At 41.4% G+C, this 15,847-nt stretch overlaps 1 protein-coding gene across 7 annotated transcripts in view; it reads left to right on the top strand.

Moving 5' to 3' along the window:
* Window positions 1–15,847, top strand: part of unc13c (unc-13 homolog C (C. elegans)) — a 585,292-nt gene that overhangs the window by 329,106 nt on the left and 240,339 nt on the right. For all 7 annotated transcript variants that reach the window (XM_078530361.1, XM_078530365.1, XM_078530363.1 and 4 more), the window contains 3 exons: window positions 33–104; window positions 2,528–2,747; window positions 4,924–5,151. In XM_078530361.1, coding sequence (XP_078386487.1) covers window positions 33–104; window positions 2,528–2,747; window positions 4,924–5,151 — 520 coding nt within the window. The remainder of the gene's footprint in view (window positions 1–32; window positions 105–2,527; window positions 2,748–4,923; window positions 5,152–15,847) is intronic.

The raw sequence follows: 15,847 nt of genomic DNA, 5'->3' as shown, positions 1-15,847 counted from the left end.
TCACCACTTACCATTTGAACCTTTCTCAACAGACTCTGGCTGCCCGAAAAGCAGGTATATCCTTAACCATGGTCAACAGAACCTCAATAAACAATGAAGAATTGGTAAGTGTGTTTCTTTACTAGTATCGTGCCTGTAACATGAACATTAGTTGATGATTAGCTTTTACACATTATACATGCAAACATTATGTGCAGACAAAGCTAAGAATCTGGGAAAGTCATCCCAGCCATAGCACCACCCATAGGCCAGACCTCCAACTACTTTGTTACAGACAATTGTTTACATACAGGAGTTACAGTCTACAGTCTACATGTTTACATAGGCATTTTCAAAATGAAGCGTTAACAAAAAAAACATGATCAAGAGTTGGGCAATAACAGTTTGGACAGAAAACTTGCACATAAGTGAGACGTTAGTGACATAAATATTTGTTGTTACAACTTCATGCAAATGTGACGTGAGGAAAAACTTCTTCACACAACGAGTGGTTCAGGTCTGGAATGCACCGCCTGGCAGTGTGGTGGAGGCAGGTTCAATCGAGGCGTTCAAGAGGGCATTAGATGATTATTTGAATAGAAACAATGTGCAGGGGTAAGGGGAAAAAGCAGGACGATGGCACTAGGTCATAATGCTCATTTGGGAAGCCGGTGCAGACACAATGGGCCAAATGGCGGCCTCCTGTGCCATTAAAATTCTGTGATTCTGCTAGACTTACTGCTGTTGCAACTGGACTCGAGTGGAAGCAATTCTATTCAACCAGCAAAGTTTCAAGGAAAATCACTAAAAAGCTAAAGCTTGGTGATAAATTAAAAGCCGTACTAATGAATATTCTAAGTCCATTTCTCAGTTTATACAAACTTATCAACTCTTCAACACACTGCACAAGGCATTTCAGAATCTCTCCCACTGATTTGAAGATGGCCGAATAATTTCTTGGAAAGAGAGTCAATAAGGTGAAAACATGTATTAAGAGAAGAACTGATATTGTAGAAAAAAATCAAAATAAAACGTAAATTGGATTTATTAAAAATGTTACCATGATTAAATATGCCCCTCTTGTAGATTAGTGCACGAATTGTTTAAGATAGCTGGAGATGTGCTGGGGATTTGCACCCCTCCTAAATAATGGCTATATCACGAGGGGCCATGAAATGTGTCCCTGAGTTTAAGATATGAGGACGGTGAGCTGTTCTGATCTGTAAGTTTCATTAAATGACAGCAAACATCGAAATCCCACGAAGTCTAAAAAGAACTTAAGGTAGTTTTCTAATTAAATGCACCGTGAACGAATTGGTGCCTTGACCCAATGTAAGAATGCGTATGGAGTGCAGAATGATTACATTTTTGGTTCTTAAAAATAACAGACAAGTCATATGCTTAAAATATGAGAGACCTAGGGTGGAATTTTATGCCAGCGGGATATTACAGTCCCGCTGAAGTCAATGGACTTTTGAATGGCTCGCCGCATTTTACAGCCCTGCTTCCGCTGCAATGGGGGCGTAAAATTTCACCCATAATGTTAGTTATCCTCGCTGTCACTTTACATAAAAACCCATAAAGGAATCCGCGAGACAAATTGAAAACTGAAAAAGTATGTGTAATTTGGAATGATCTCCCTAAAGACCCTGTGTCTCCTATTCAAAGGTATTCAATCCATATCTCTGACCCTAAGATACAAGGGGAAAATGAAGTTGTTTTCCATATCGATGCATTTCTCAACAGATTTCACACACAACACCTCAAACCGTGTTTCAAATGTAAAACATTTCTAAAAGACGGTCGTTTCATCCTAGTTCAAAACCTGGAGAATTAAATTTACAAGCAATTTACTGACCCCCAATTCACCCCAAGAATTACAGCAGATACAATTACCTGGCTTCCCACAGAGAATACCTGAGCAGTGACCTTGAGATGACAGGCTAGATTAGAAATGAAACCTCACATCTGCACTTCAGACCCAGGCTACTCAAGCGCAATGTTACGGGAAATCTGATTGTGTACATAAAATTACAATTCACTAATTTAAAGCTGAATACCACAAACGTAATACTTTGTATTTCTGAGAAATAATCTGTATTGTATTTTTATAAATGCAAAACTGCACATGTTCTTCTGCTAATTGGCACCACATTGAGCACTGAAGAACTATATTGACAAATCCTACCATGTTTCTATTTGCTAACCAAACAGATATTTTCCATTAAGCCTTTCAATGTTGCCACTTTTTTGCTTTATGAAGTATATTATAATGCCTGGATGCTTAGTATATCTCCAACAGCAGTTTAACTGAGTAAAAAGTAAAACATTTGGATGAATGATAAGAGCAATGTACAGAAGAATACTTACATCCAGAGTCATGTAGAAACCAGTAGTTTCAGTAATAACCATTTTAATGCATTGCCAATTTTACAATCTAGTTACAGCATGGAATATTGTAGTAAATTTTATATACCCTTATTTTGTTAAAGCATTTAAAACAGTGCTTTAAAATAGCAAATTCAGATATTTCTCTTACTTTTAACAGAAAGCACACGTTTATAAGAAGACACTGCAGGCCTTAATCTACCCAATATCATCAACTACCCCACATAACTTCGAGATTTGGACAGCAACTACTCCTACCTACTGCTATGAATGTGAGGGGCTGCTTTGGGGCATAGCCAGGCAAGGCATGCGTTGTACAGAGTGTGGTGTCAAATGCCATGAAAAGTGCCAAGATCTTCTAAACGCTGACTGTTTGCAACGTGAGTATTTTTGCTGACAAATTAGTGTGTCTTACATTTAGAGAGAGAGAGAGAGAGGCAGAGCACACGGGCAGAAAAGAAGTCTCAGTTTCAACGCCCAGATTTTGCAGTCAGCAGCAAATGAATGGTACTTGCCTTTCATTACGTTTACCACTGTCCATTGACTTTTCATGGGCAGCTGGCAGTTATCAGGAGCCCTCTACAGGAGATCTGGAACTCGTATGAACAGGCCATGCAATATTTCCCTTTAAACATTCAGATCGAAGATTTCCACTGAGACGTGCGGTGTCTAAATCCAGAATTGGAAGTTAGAATATTTTTTTCAATGCAAAATCATGTGCAGTGAGCAAAATAGGGGGAAAGAAAGATGGAATTGAGAGAGAAAGAAGTAAACGACAGAAAGAAAACTTAAATATATATATCTTTTTAAATCACTAATTAAAATGTGGAAGAATGAGACTCCACACTTGTAAAAGTTAATTTTCAGTGCCAGAGAGATTGCTTGACAGTAATAACAGCCTCACCATTATTTTTTACCACAAAATGCAGCCAGTATTATCCCATTCAAAGGAACCTGACAATGCAGCACTACTCAGTTATGCACTGAAATAACAGTTTAGATTATGCTCAGGTTCTGCTCAATCCCCCTCAGCTCATCCGTTTTACTCATCAAAGCTTCAAAAACTCCCTGATTGCTTCAATTTAATTTCCTTCCTCACTATTCCCACAATCCGGTTACCCTCCAGCACATCTGTTCTCAGTCCATCTATATTCCAGTTATACCTACTGTTCCTATACCACAGTCTCCTGTGCTCCCAACCACATTCTGACATCACATTCCATGTCCCCCAACTCTCTCAAGTTTTTACAATTCTCTAATATCCTGAACCATTCAAATGTCTAGACTCCTCTTGAGTGCTTCCATCCCTCTGATAACTCCTAGACAATAGTACCCCACCCCCAAGTGCTTCCAAATTTGACAGTCTATTGGTAAGTAATGCCATTCCAAATCTTCCACACTCTCCTGCCATGAGCAGTCCCAAGGCCAGATACCTCTAAAGCCCTCCTAGACTCCAGACTGCATTCCCACTGAGCATTCAAGACAACAGCTCTCCCACATCCATCCTGTGTGATTATTCTTGTGCTTCTTCTCAAGTCCCTCCCTCAATCTAGCTCACCCAACTCACCAAATTGATACTTCCTGGTCACACCGTGTTCCCCTTCCTGATAATTCTTCTCTCACCTGCAAGCCCAACACACATTCCTCTTGCCTTACTGTTTACTCTCAGCTTTAAGATAGGGATAGATTTTGAGTACATCATTAAAATAACTTGCCCAAGGTCTGTAGAGACATTGAAGGCCAAACCATTAATGGTTTAGAAAGTAGGTCAGAAAATGTTTATGGATTTTAAAGTAGGCTACAACAAATTTAGATATTGCCTTTTAAGCCAAACTATCCATTTAACTTAGCAACTTTGTTTTAAAAAGATGGGAAAACTATCCATGGATTAACATCTTGACTGGTCCTAATTTAAATATTTATAGAGATGTCAAAAAATTATGTTTCTGTACAGTGCTAAGAACAAGTAATTTAGTGATTCTATCCCACTACAGCTGATGGTGAAAATTGAATTCAATAAAAATCTGGAATGAAATGTCTGGTGACCACGAAACCATTGTTGATTGTCGTAAAAACCCACCTGGCTCACTAATGTCTTTCAGGGAAGGAAATTTGCTGTCCTTACCTGGTCTGGCCTACATGTCACTTCAGACCCACCAGCAATGTGGTTGACTCTTAAATGCCCTCTGAACAAGGGCAATTAGGGGTGGACAATAAATGCTGGCCTTGCCAGTGAGGCCCACATTCCATGAATGAATAAGAAAAAAACAAAGGCTTTAGGTCTCAGGTGTATATTTTTTTCTCTTGTGAGTTTGTTTTTGAGGTTTATAATTTTAAAAGAAATATTTACCAGAACATTTTTGATTTTCTCTAGAAATGCAATTGAACAACATGACGGTCTGGCTGTTTGGGGTTCAGTTTCAGAGAAAATAAAATTAGTTAACACAGATTGTACTGGAGTCAGGGCGTCAAAATCCTTTTGGTGACTTTTACTTCACAAATCTAACCCATTTAAAATATCTAAATGATTAACTGGTTTCACATTTCCAATTTCAGGAGCAGCTGAGAAAAGTTCAAAACATGGTGCAGAGGACAAAACGCAAAACATCATCACAGCTATGAAGGAAAGGATGAAAATCAGGGAGAGAAACAAGCCAGAGATTTTTGAGCTGATTCAACAGCAATTTCAAGTGTCGACAGAAGACTATGCACAACATTTAAAAACAGCAAAACAGAGTGTACTGGATGGAACTTCCAAATGGTCAGCAAAGATAAACATAACAGGTTAGATATCCCTAGAATGTTTTTCCTCAGCAAATACATTTACTACATAAGAATGTTATATCATTGAGAAAATCTCACTTATACCAATTGTTCAGAATACAGTTATGTTTTGGCATTTTTCAGGCTTGCTAAACAAAACCTGTACATCCAGCTGCATTAATAATGACATTGTTCCTGCTGGACATTACTTGTGTATGCTCAATGTCCAACGACCTCCAAACCCATTAGGTTTATTGCGACGAAACAAAAAAATGCTGGAAACACTCAGCAGGTCTGACAGCATCTGTGGAGAGAGAGAGACAGAGATAACGTTTTGAGTCTGTACGACTTTTCTTTAGATCTAAAGGGAGGTAGAGATGTGGTGAAATATAGACTGATTAAGGGGGGTGGAATCGGTGAAGCTGGATGGAAGGCCAGCTATAGGTGGAGGCAAAGAAGAGATGGCAAAAGATGTCATAAACAAAAGGCCAAAGAGTTGTTGATGGTGGTGGTACTGGCTAAATGAGGTGCTAATGGTGACATTAAGAAAGCAAAATGTGATAATGGCCGGACCATGGTAAGCACCCTGGAAAGTGACAGATGGCCCTAGTGGGGGTGGGGTGGGGTGGGGGGAGGGAACAGTGGTGGGAAGAAAGATCGAAAATAGGCAAAAAACTGGGGATAAAACAATGAATGAGATTGGAAATAAATTTTAAAAATAATAATAATGAAAATAAGTGGAAAAAAATTAATAAAAATAAAAAATAAAAATAAATATGGGGGGAAAAAAGGGGGATGAAAAAAGGGGTGGGGATGGAGGAGAGGGTTCATGGTCTGAAATTGTTGAATTCAATGTTAAGTCCGGAAGGCTGTAAAGTGCCTAATCGGAAGATGAGGTGCTGTTCCTCCAGTTTGCGTTGAGCTTCAATGGAACAATGCAGCAGGCCAAGGACGGACATGTGGGCATGAGAGCAGGGTGGAGTGTTGAAATGGCAAGCGACAGGAAGGCCTGGGTCATGCTTGCAGACAGACCGAAGATATTCTGCAAAGCGGTCACCCAGTCTGCGTTTGGTGTCTCCAATGTAGAGGAGACCACACTGGGAGCAGGGAATGCAGTAAACCAAATTGAGGGAAGTGCAATTGAAGTGCTGCTTCACTTGAAAGGAGCGTTTGGGCCCTAGGATGGTGAGGAGGGGGGAAGTAAAGGGGCAACTTCTGCGATTGCATGGGAAGGTGCCGTGGGAGGAGGTTGAGGTGTTGGGGGTGATGGAGGAGTAGACCAAAGTGTCCCGGAGGGAATGGTCCCTGCGGAATGCCGACGGGGATGGGGGGTGGGGGTGGGCAGTGGAGTTGGTGGAAATGACAGAGGATGATCCTTTGAATGTGGAGGCTGATGGGGTGAAAAGTGAGGACAAGGGGGACCATGGGAGGGAGAAGAAGGTGTGAGGGCAGAGGTGCGGGAGATGGGCCGGACACGGTTGAGGGCCCTGTCAACCAGCGTGGGTGGGAAACCTCGGCTAAGGAATTAGGAAGACTTGTGAGAAGCACTGTTTTGGAAAGTGGCATCATCGGAACAGATGCGACGGAGGTGAAGGAACTGAGAGAATGGGATGAAGTCCTTACAGGAATCAGGGTGCGAGGAGCTGTAGTCAAGGTAGCTGTGGGAGTCGGTAGACTTGTAATGAATATTGGTGAACAGCCTATCACCAGAAATTGAGACAGTGAAGTCAAGGAAGGGAAGTGTCGGAGATGGACCATGTGAAAGTGATGGAGGGGTGGAAATTGGAAGCAAAATTGACCAATTTTTCCAGGTCCAGGCAAGAGAATGAAGCGGCACCAAAACAGTTATTGATGTACCGAAAGAAGAGTTGTAGGAGGGGGCCTGAGTCGGACTGGAACAAGTAATGTTCCACACACCCCATAAAGAGACATGTATAACTGGGGCCCATGCGGGTACCCATAGTCACACCTTTTATTTGGAGGAAGTGAGACAAGTTTAAGGAGAAATTGTTCAGTCAGTAAACAAGTTCAGACAGGCGGAGGAGAGTAGTGGTGGATGGGGATTGTTTGGGTCTCTGTTCAGGGAAGAAGCGGAGAGCCCTCAGACCATCCTGGTGGGGGATGGAGGTGTAGATGGATTGGACGTCCATGGTGAAGAGACGGTTAGGACCAGGGAACTGGAAATTGTTGATATGATGTAGGGCATCAGAGGAATCATGGATGTAGTTGGGAAGAGACTGGACAAGGGGAGAGAGACGGAGCCAAAATAGGAAGAAATGAGTTCCATGGGGCTGGAACTGGCTGACAGGATCGGTCTACCAGGACAGCCCTGTTTGTGGATTTTGGGGAGGAAGTAGAAGCGGGTGTCCAAGTTTGGGAGACTGAGGTTAGAAGCTGTGAAGGGAAGATCTCCAGAGGAGATGAGGTCAGTGACAGCCCTGGAAACAATGGCTTGATATTCGGTGGTGGGGCCATGGCCCAGAGGGAGGAAGGAAGAAGTGTCTGAGAGTTGGCGCTCAGCCTCTGTGAGGTAGAGGTCAGTACGCCAGACAACAACAACACCACCCTTGTCAGCAGGTTTGATAACAAAGTCATGGTTGGACCTGAGAGAACGGAGTGCGGCAAGTTCAGAAGGAGGCAGGTTAGAGCGGGTGAGAGGAGCAGAGAAATTGAGACGGCCGATGTCACGCCGACAGTTCTCAATGAAAAGATCAAGGGCTGGTAAGAGGCCAGAGGGAGGGGTCCAGGTGGAGGGAGAATACTGGAGGCGGGTGAAAGGATCTGTTGGATGGGGGGAGGACCCATGCCCAAAGAAGTGAGCACGGAGACGAAGGTGGCAGAAGAAGAGTTCAGCATCGTTAAGTTTATTGACAAGTTGGTGGAGTAAGTTAGAAAACTAATTTGTCTCACATCTTAAGCTGGTGAAGTAAAAACTCCTTTTCATGAGTTGTTATAAGGATCCCCTAGACCACTTTTGCAAAAACTGAAAGGATCTTCCTTAGAGCCGCCATAAAGATGACTTATGCGAGAAATGGAAGTCAAGTTAGTGCTTTAAATTAACAGTCAAGGGTGGCCTATTTCCTTATATAAACCATACTGTTACTTGAGAATGTTAGTTTTACATAATTTGCAAGAAATGAAAAGTGTTCCATCCCATCCTTACTGGACATAAAATGCACCACTTCATAGACTTGTTGAAATTTCCTATTCCGTATAACCTTCAGCAATAGACATTGGAATAAAATGTGCCTGATACAAACTACTCTGATCTAAAATAACTGCATCAATACCCTAATCCAAGGTGATCACATATAGCTGCTTTAGCCCAAGCTGTATCTCACCAAAGAATACTCAATTGATTTAATCAATTTTCAGCTAAGTTTTGGAGCTCCTTCCTTTTGTTTGCCAAATTACTTTCTGGATCAAATCTTCTGAATTGCCTTTAAACTGTTTGAGGTCTTGAAAAAGAATAGCTAGCTCTACTGCATAGCTCTTCTGGTGAATGGTAGCTTCAGCAAGCATGATGTTATCTTAAACATAAGGCCCAATTAATGTTAATCTTAAATGAAATATGATGGGACTATGAGATGTTGTGAATATCTTTAACTGCATAAGCTGCAGGCTGGGATTTCATGAATCCTGAGAAGGCAATTGCACACACAGACACACACACATAAGTACACACGCACAGACAGAAAAACCCAAAAGTATAAACAATACAAAAAAGTGCAGAATGAACAAAATCATATTTCAAAAGGTGCAACCATGTTAAGGCATTTATACAAATGTGTTGGCCCCTTTAAGAATGTGTCAGAGGTGAATCTTCCTGCTTCACCCAGGCCAAATGGACAGGAAAACTGCAGTGTGATCCCATCTTATATGGCTGAGAAATTGCAGTATGTAAGTTAGTTATGACCATCGTAACCATTGCGTATGTTAGTGATTAAATATATTATGGATGCCAGTACTGAAATGAAGCTTTTACATGTTAGCCTGGCACTGCACAAAACAGATGAGGATCTGAAAATATGCATCACTAACTGACTTTCTGTGTCCTGCCTGCCCATGCTGTGTTGACATCTCCAGCAATGCATAACAAGATTGTCCTATGATGTATCTGTTTCTTGTCCAAATCATTGAGCACCAGATCTATCTGATTGTTTATAAATGTTATCATAACTGTTTATACATCCAAAATAATCTCTAAAATGCAGAAATGTATCTTAGGAAGCCCCTTGTCTTCTGGGAAATCTCACTGATAGAGCTAATCTTATTTTAAGAGCGATGTACTATTGAACTGATTAAATTAGAGAAATCTGTGATTGAGTAAATCGCCTAAAATGTTCTGATGTTGATTTTATTTACTGTCTTCCACAGTGCAACACTGAAGACTGTTGCATTTCAATTAATCTGTGTGATATCCAGAATGTTTGCTTGGATGCTCAGGAAACCGGATAATCCCCAAATCACATTAGATTCTCACAGAAAGTTCGCATGCAATATTTCTGCCAATTTATGGTCCAATGTCATGGAGTTTAATATGAAACTAATGGGAGCAATTAATGCATAATCAGCTGGAGTTGATATGTCAGGTTTGACAGTTGTAAATTGTGTAGCTGAATGCTGAAAAGTATGAAACTCAATTAAGCCCATCCTAACATAAATATGAGCATATGATTTAGGGGCAGGAGTAGGCCATTTGTTCCTCGAGCCAGCTCTGCGATTTGATAAGATCATGGCTGATCTGATTGTGGCCTCGACTCTACTTTCCTGTCTGCCCCTATACCCTTTGACTCCCTTGTCAATCTCAAATCTAACTAACTCAGCCTTAAAATTATTCAATGACCCAGCCCCCACTGCTCTTTTGGGAAGAGAATTCCACAGACTAATGATCCTCTGAGAGACAAAATGTCTCCTCATCTCCGTCTTAATGGGAAACCCCTTATTTTTAACTGTGTCCCCTAGTACTATTCTCTCCAAGACGGGCAAATATTCTCTCAGCATCTATCCTATTGAGCTCCCTCAGGATCTTAATGTTCCAATAAGATCACCTCTCATTCTTCTAAACTCTTATAGATTCAGGCCCAGCTTGTCCAACCTTCCCTCATAAGTTAACCCCTTCATCCCAGGAATCAGTCACGTGAACCTTCACTGCACTGCTAATGTCATTATATCCTTCAATAAGGAGACAAACTGTACACAGCACTCCAGATGTCGTCTCACCAATTCCAACATTTCATTTGCCTTCCTAATCACTTGCCGTACCTGGATACTTATTTTTTTGTGATCCATGTACCAGGACACCTAGATCCCTCTGTACCTCAGAGTTCTGCAATCTCTCTCCATTTTAAATAATGTACTGCTTTTAAATCCTTCCCGCCAAAGTGGACAAGTTCACATTTTCCCACATTGTGCTCCATCTGCCAAATTTTTTGCCCACTCACTTAACCTACCTATAAACCCTTTTGAGACTCCTTATGCCCTCTTTGCAACTTATTCTCATGCCTGTATTTGTGTCACTGGCAAATTTAGCAATCATATATTTGGTCCCTTGATCCAAGTCATTGATGTAGATTATAAATAATTGAGGTCCCAGCACTTTTTCCTGTGGCACTCCACCAGTTACACCTGGCAGGTTATGACGTGGCAGGGGGCATGTGCCAGGCAGACCAAATCCACGAGGGAAACTTAGCCACGCTATCATAACAGTTTTGCAATTTGTATTTATTACAAGAAGGCTCATGCACTGAATTTAGAAGAATCGAGTCCACTAACCCCTTTAGAGATTTTAAAATTAACTTAAAAGATTTATTAACGAAAGGAAAAAAAATACACACAAGGTTACAGTGACATGGTTATTTAGCCTTAACAATTCCCAACATTCTTAATTAAACAGGCTCCCAACTACACAGCGCCTTTTGAGGCAACAGTCCAAAATAGATTTGAAATTATAAAATCAATCCAGCAAGGTTGCCGCAGCACCCACTCGACTTTGGAATTCCAAAGGCTTTTAGCATAACTTTAGTTACCCGACACAACAAACTTTTGCTAAAGTGGCTGGAGGCTTTTCCCCCAGGACTGCTTCACGCGATGTACCTTCTGATCTCACACAGCCGCACCCCCTACATAGCCTTCCATCCTTCTTTATATATGGTTTTTCTCTCTTTAATCTGTAAATTCCATTGTTCAGTAGGTCTTTGGAAATTTACTTTTCCCATAGGATAAAAATCTTTCATGTTGTCGATATGGCTTCTTTCCTTTTGGGAAACATAAACAACATACCCTTATCCTATTTATCTTGTTAGTTGTAAGCATCCTACTATCGCTTTGAAACCCAAACACTTTTTCACTTATCTTAAAACACAAATTTCCATCACATCTTACATGCTGCCCTAATCCATATTTACTCATTGCCATTTCACCTAATTCCTTTTGATAATTTCAACCTTGCAGCCTATCTGGCTCTAATTTAAGTAAATCAGCCACACAGACAAACATAAACCCACAATAATATGAAAAAAATACAGCTTTGTGACACAGCTTACCAACCTGAAAATGACCCAATTGTTCCTACCTGTTTCCAGTTAGCTAACCAATCCACTATCCATGCTAATATGTTATCCCCTACACTCTTGAGCTCTTATTTTGTGTAGTAACCTTTGTGGCACCTTTATAAAATGTCTTTTCGAAATCCAGGTACACCATGGCCAGAATATTGCTGCCGGTGTGTGGGGGCGGGCTCGACACACCGACGTGTAAAATGACGCAAGATGACGTCAGGCATGCGTCCCGACGTCATCACACGTCATTTCCATATTGCGTCCGGTAGGCGCGTGCCGGAGGCGGCTGAACACCCACCGAACTGTCGAAGGCCTATTAAGGCCATTAAGAAAGTAATTTACCTCATTAACAACGCTGTCCATCCAACATTAAGGTTGACGGGCAGGCGAAGAGCCTAAGTGGCCTTCGTGTTTTCCAGGAAACCTCATCCACGGGCGGGATGAGGTTTCCTGAAAGTTTTATAAAGTTAATGAATAAGTTTGGTAAACTTGACAAACATGTCCCAGCTCATGTGACACTGTCACATGAAGGGACATGTTTAAATAATATTTTACTTGAATTTTTAAAAACTTTTATTTTCGATTCAATCTCCCTGAGGGAGATTGCTGTGCACTTTTGCGCACGTGCACGAAAGAGTGCAGGCCACGATTCTCTCTCTTCCCCAGCCCCCTCCCCCCGCCCGCACAGAGGTAACGCTGAACGCTATGGAATGTGTATTAATCGGCCCGCCCGCGTAAAATGGCAGCACGCAGCCGATCGCACTCGCCCCCGCCAAGCCTGCCCAACATAGGTAAGATTCAGCCCCACATCTACAAATTCCCCATTATGCATGTTGCTCATAAATTAGTGAAACATGATTTCCCTTATACAAAGCCACATTTTGCCTCTTTTACTTTTAACTATTCTTCAGGGTGTCTTCAGGAGACCTTGCATCATAAAACCTTGTCTTGTGTTGGGAGAAAATCACCAATCAGCCTGAGTTCAATTGCAGCAGAATGCTAATTTTGAAAACCAGACCATGAGAAACAATTCATGAGTACAGAGGTGCTTGGCTATGACCTTTCATCAGAACCGATCTGATGAAAGTTCACAAGCCTGAAATATTAACTGTTTCTCCCTCCGCAAATGCTGCCTGACCTGCTGAGTAGTTCCAGCATTATCCGTTTTTATTTCAGATTCTCTGCATCTGCAATATTTTACTTTTTGTATTAGTGTTTCCCTTTAAGGGCTTCTAGATTCACCCAAAATTAGACCCGGCACAATCTTCTAAGCCTTGCAAAAGTGGAACTCAGAGAACTGGATTTGCTCTGAAAGTCCATGCATCTTCCTCATCCATTCAGTAATACAATGACATCTACTCCCCAAGTCAAAGACAAAGTTCTGCTTGTGTTCCACTCAACATTCATGATGTAACCATTTACTTGTCTTGAAGTTTTTTTAATTCGTTCATGGGATGTGGGCTTCGCTGGCTAGGCCAGCATTTATTGCCCATTACTAATTGCCCTTGACAACATGGTGGTGAGCTGCCTTGCTGAACTGCTGCCCATGTGGTATAGGTACACCCACGGTGCTGTTAGGAAGGGAGTTCTAGGATTTTGACCCAGTGACAGTGAAGGAACGGCAATATATTTCCAAGTCAGGATGATGAGTGACTTGGAGAGGAACTTCCAGGTGGTGGTGTTCCCATGTATTTGCTGCCCTTGACTTCTTGGTGGTAGTGGTCGAGGGTTTGGAAGGTGCTGTCTAAGGAGCCTTGGTGAGTTAAAATGAAACAAAAGGATCATTCCTACACGCATCTTCTGAATTTTTCTAGATTATCTCAATCAAATGCATTGTTTATATAATGGTTAGATGAGCCTCAAACTTAAGAAAGCATTTTCATCATCTGATAAGAGAGTTGAGGCTGTTGATGATGTGGGACACTATCTTTACAGATATTTCCTGTCCCAATGAGTCAAGGCTACAGTATTCAACATGGCCTAATTTGAAAATTCTTCATCTTCTGTATCCTCTTCTAACCTTTATTACTTCCTATTAAAATCCTTCACTGAAGGTTCTGAATGTTTTGTCCAAATTCAGCCTAGATTTCACTTAAACCTGACCTACTATCTTCCCATTCATCTTGTTAATACTTCCATACCAACTGGCATCCCAATCCTAGAGGGAAGATAACATCACCTGTTGCTCAGAGTGAATAATCCCATTGCCTATCATTTTCAATCCTTTACCTATAGTCTAAGGGCTTAGAGAAGAAAAATCAACACAAAAATATTCTTGCATACAAGAAAGAGCCATGAGATATATGATTGGATAATTACTTGCCTTGCCTTCTGTTCAGCCACCATTAGGTCCCAGCATATACAACACAACGTTTGCTCCCTGAATTAGTCTGTAGATCATTTGAAATTCCACCATTCTGTGCTTGTTGAGGGTGGGGGGTGGTCAAATTCAATTTGCCAAGTAAGCTGCTACTTCCCAGTATGTCAAAATTCCAAGATTGCAACTGTACCTACAGCTAATCGCTCCCAATATCCTCTCAAAACAGGAATGAATAATTGACTAGGAGGGTAATTTTTGAAAGCAGAGGATTTGGCTCAGGTGGGTGGTCAACATTGTTAACCCACCCCCTTCCATTTTTAATGGAGGTGGGACAGGGGCTGGCAACCAGTCGACTCTCGAGAGTTGGACTGATCATTGGTAGGTTTTAGAGAGACTGGGTGCCTCTGTTTTAACATGTTTTCCATTTTTAATTCTCGTCACCTGGAATTCCCTGGCTTTAGAAAACCTGCCTTGTAAAAGAGGGGAAATTGAGCCAGATCGATAAGCTAAATTCCACAACCCCATTGGTTGTCGATCAGAGGGAGCAGGAGAGCTTCCGCCTTTCTTTCTTTAAGCCAACAATCTGTAAAACCATTTGCCTCTTCTCTCACCCTGTCTGTGATCTGTCTGATCTGTTTTTCGCATGATTTCTGAGCCCCTGATTTCACCACCATACCCGATCACGATGTAGCCCCTGTGAACTTGCCTCCTCACAACCGCCAGCCCACTTCCCCATGACCACGCTTTAACCTCCCATGATCACGCAGTGCTCTCCCACAACATTTCTCCCCCTCCCCCCACCACTAGACCTACCTGTTGCTCTGCTTCATCCGTCTGCTGCAGGCTTTCCCACCTGCAGAAAACATTTAAAAGCTGTCCTACAATTAAAATCTACTGGACATTTAGGAAACCCTTACTCCGCCTGCTCCCTCTGAATGTGCCACTTGGTAAATATTGGGACCAGAATCTCCCCTCCTAGGAGTAAATAATCCTGCTGGGAATAAAAGGAAGAGGGTGGTGGTTTTACATGGCATATATTCCAAGTCATAATGTTAAATGAGTGGCCAGGTCAAGCTAATCTCAGTGAGATGTTTGGATAGGCACTGTAATGGTGAAGGTGGAGCAAAATGGCCAGGATTCCTGCTGCTTAGTGTTACGCAGTGACCCCTGATTGAACAGTGTCTGGTCATTGGGTGAGGGCAGGATTAGGGTTAATTATAGTACACTGTGGTAAAGTAGCCTGCTAATACTAAACCTCACATGTGGCCCTAAATAGCCACTTCAGTGAAGCACTGGAGTGTAGACAGTAGAAACGCATTGTTACCTAGTGAAGAATTGCCAAGAAAATAATTTGCTTTTATGCATTATTTTAGAAATATATTGAAAAGTTTTATATTTAGCTAAAATTTTACTTTGACTTTTCAAGTGAGCATAACCTTTAAACTGAAACTAAAGTGGTATTAGTTTGAGGAAACAGCTGCTATTGCTGCGATTTTATTTTGTTTCCTGAAAGTCTCATTTGGAATAATAACTACTTGTCGGCACATAAATTTACGCACACAATTTTAAAGAAAAGGGTTTTTTAAAAACCAATTGACAGTGGGAAAAGTTGGCATGTGTCACATTTTCATTTAGCCCTTTTCCCTAACTTCTAGGTAAGTTACTTAGAATTGAAATTGTACAAAATAAATGGTATTTTATTTAAATTGCTTAATTTGAACTGCTGGATATGTTTTGTTTGAGCCATATATGATATTGAATTAATAGGAATAGACTTTATGGGCTGAACTTTTCCACCAAGTAAGAAGCCTCACTGACGAGGCTGAAAACAGAACTC

This window comes from Cetorhinus maximus, chromosome 26, assembly GCF_964194155.1.
Source record: "Cetorhinus maximus chromosome 26, sCetMax3.hap1.1, whole genome shotgun sequence".
Classification (NCBI taxonomy): domain Eukaryota; kingdom Metazoa; phylum Chordata; class Chondrichthyes; order Lamniformes; family Cetorhinidae; genus Cetorhinus; species Cetorhinus maximus.
The sequence above is the reverse complement of the archived record's forward strand: the minus strand, read 5'-3'. Positions and strand labels throughout refer to the sequence as shown.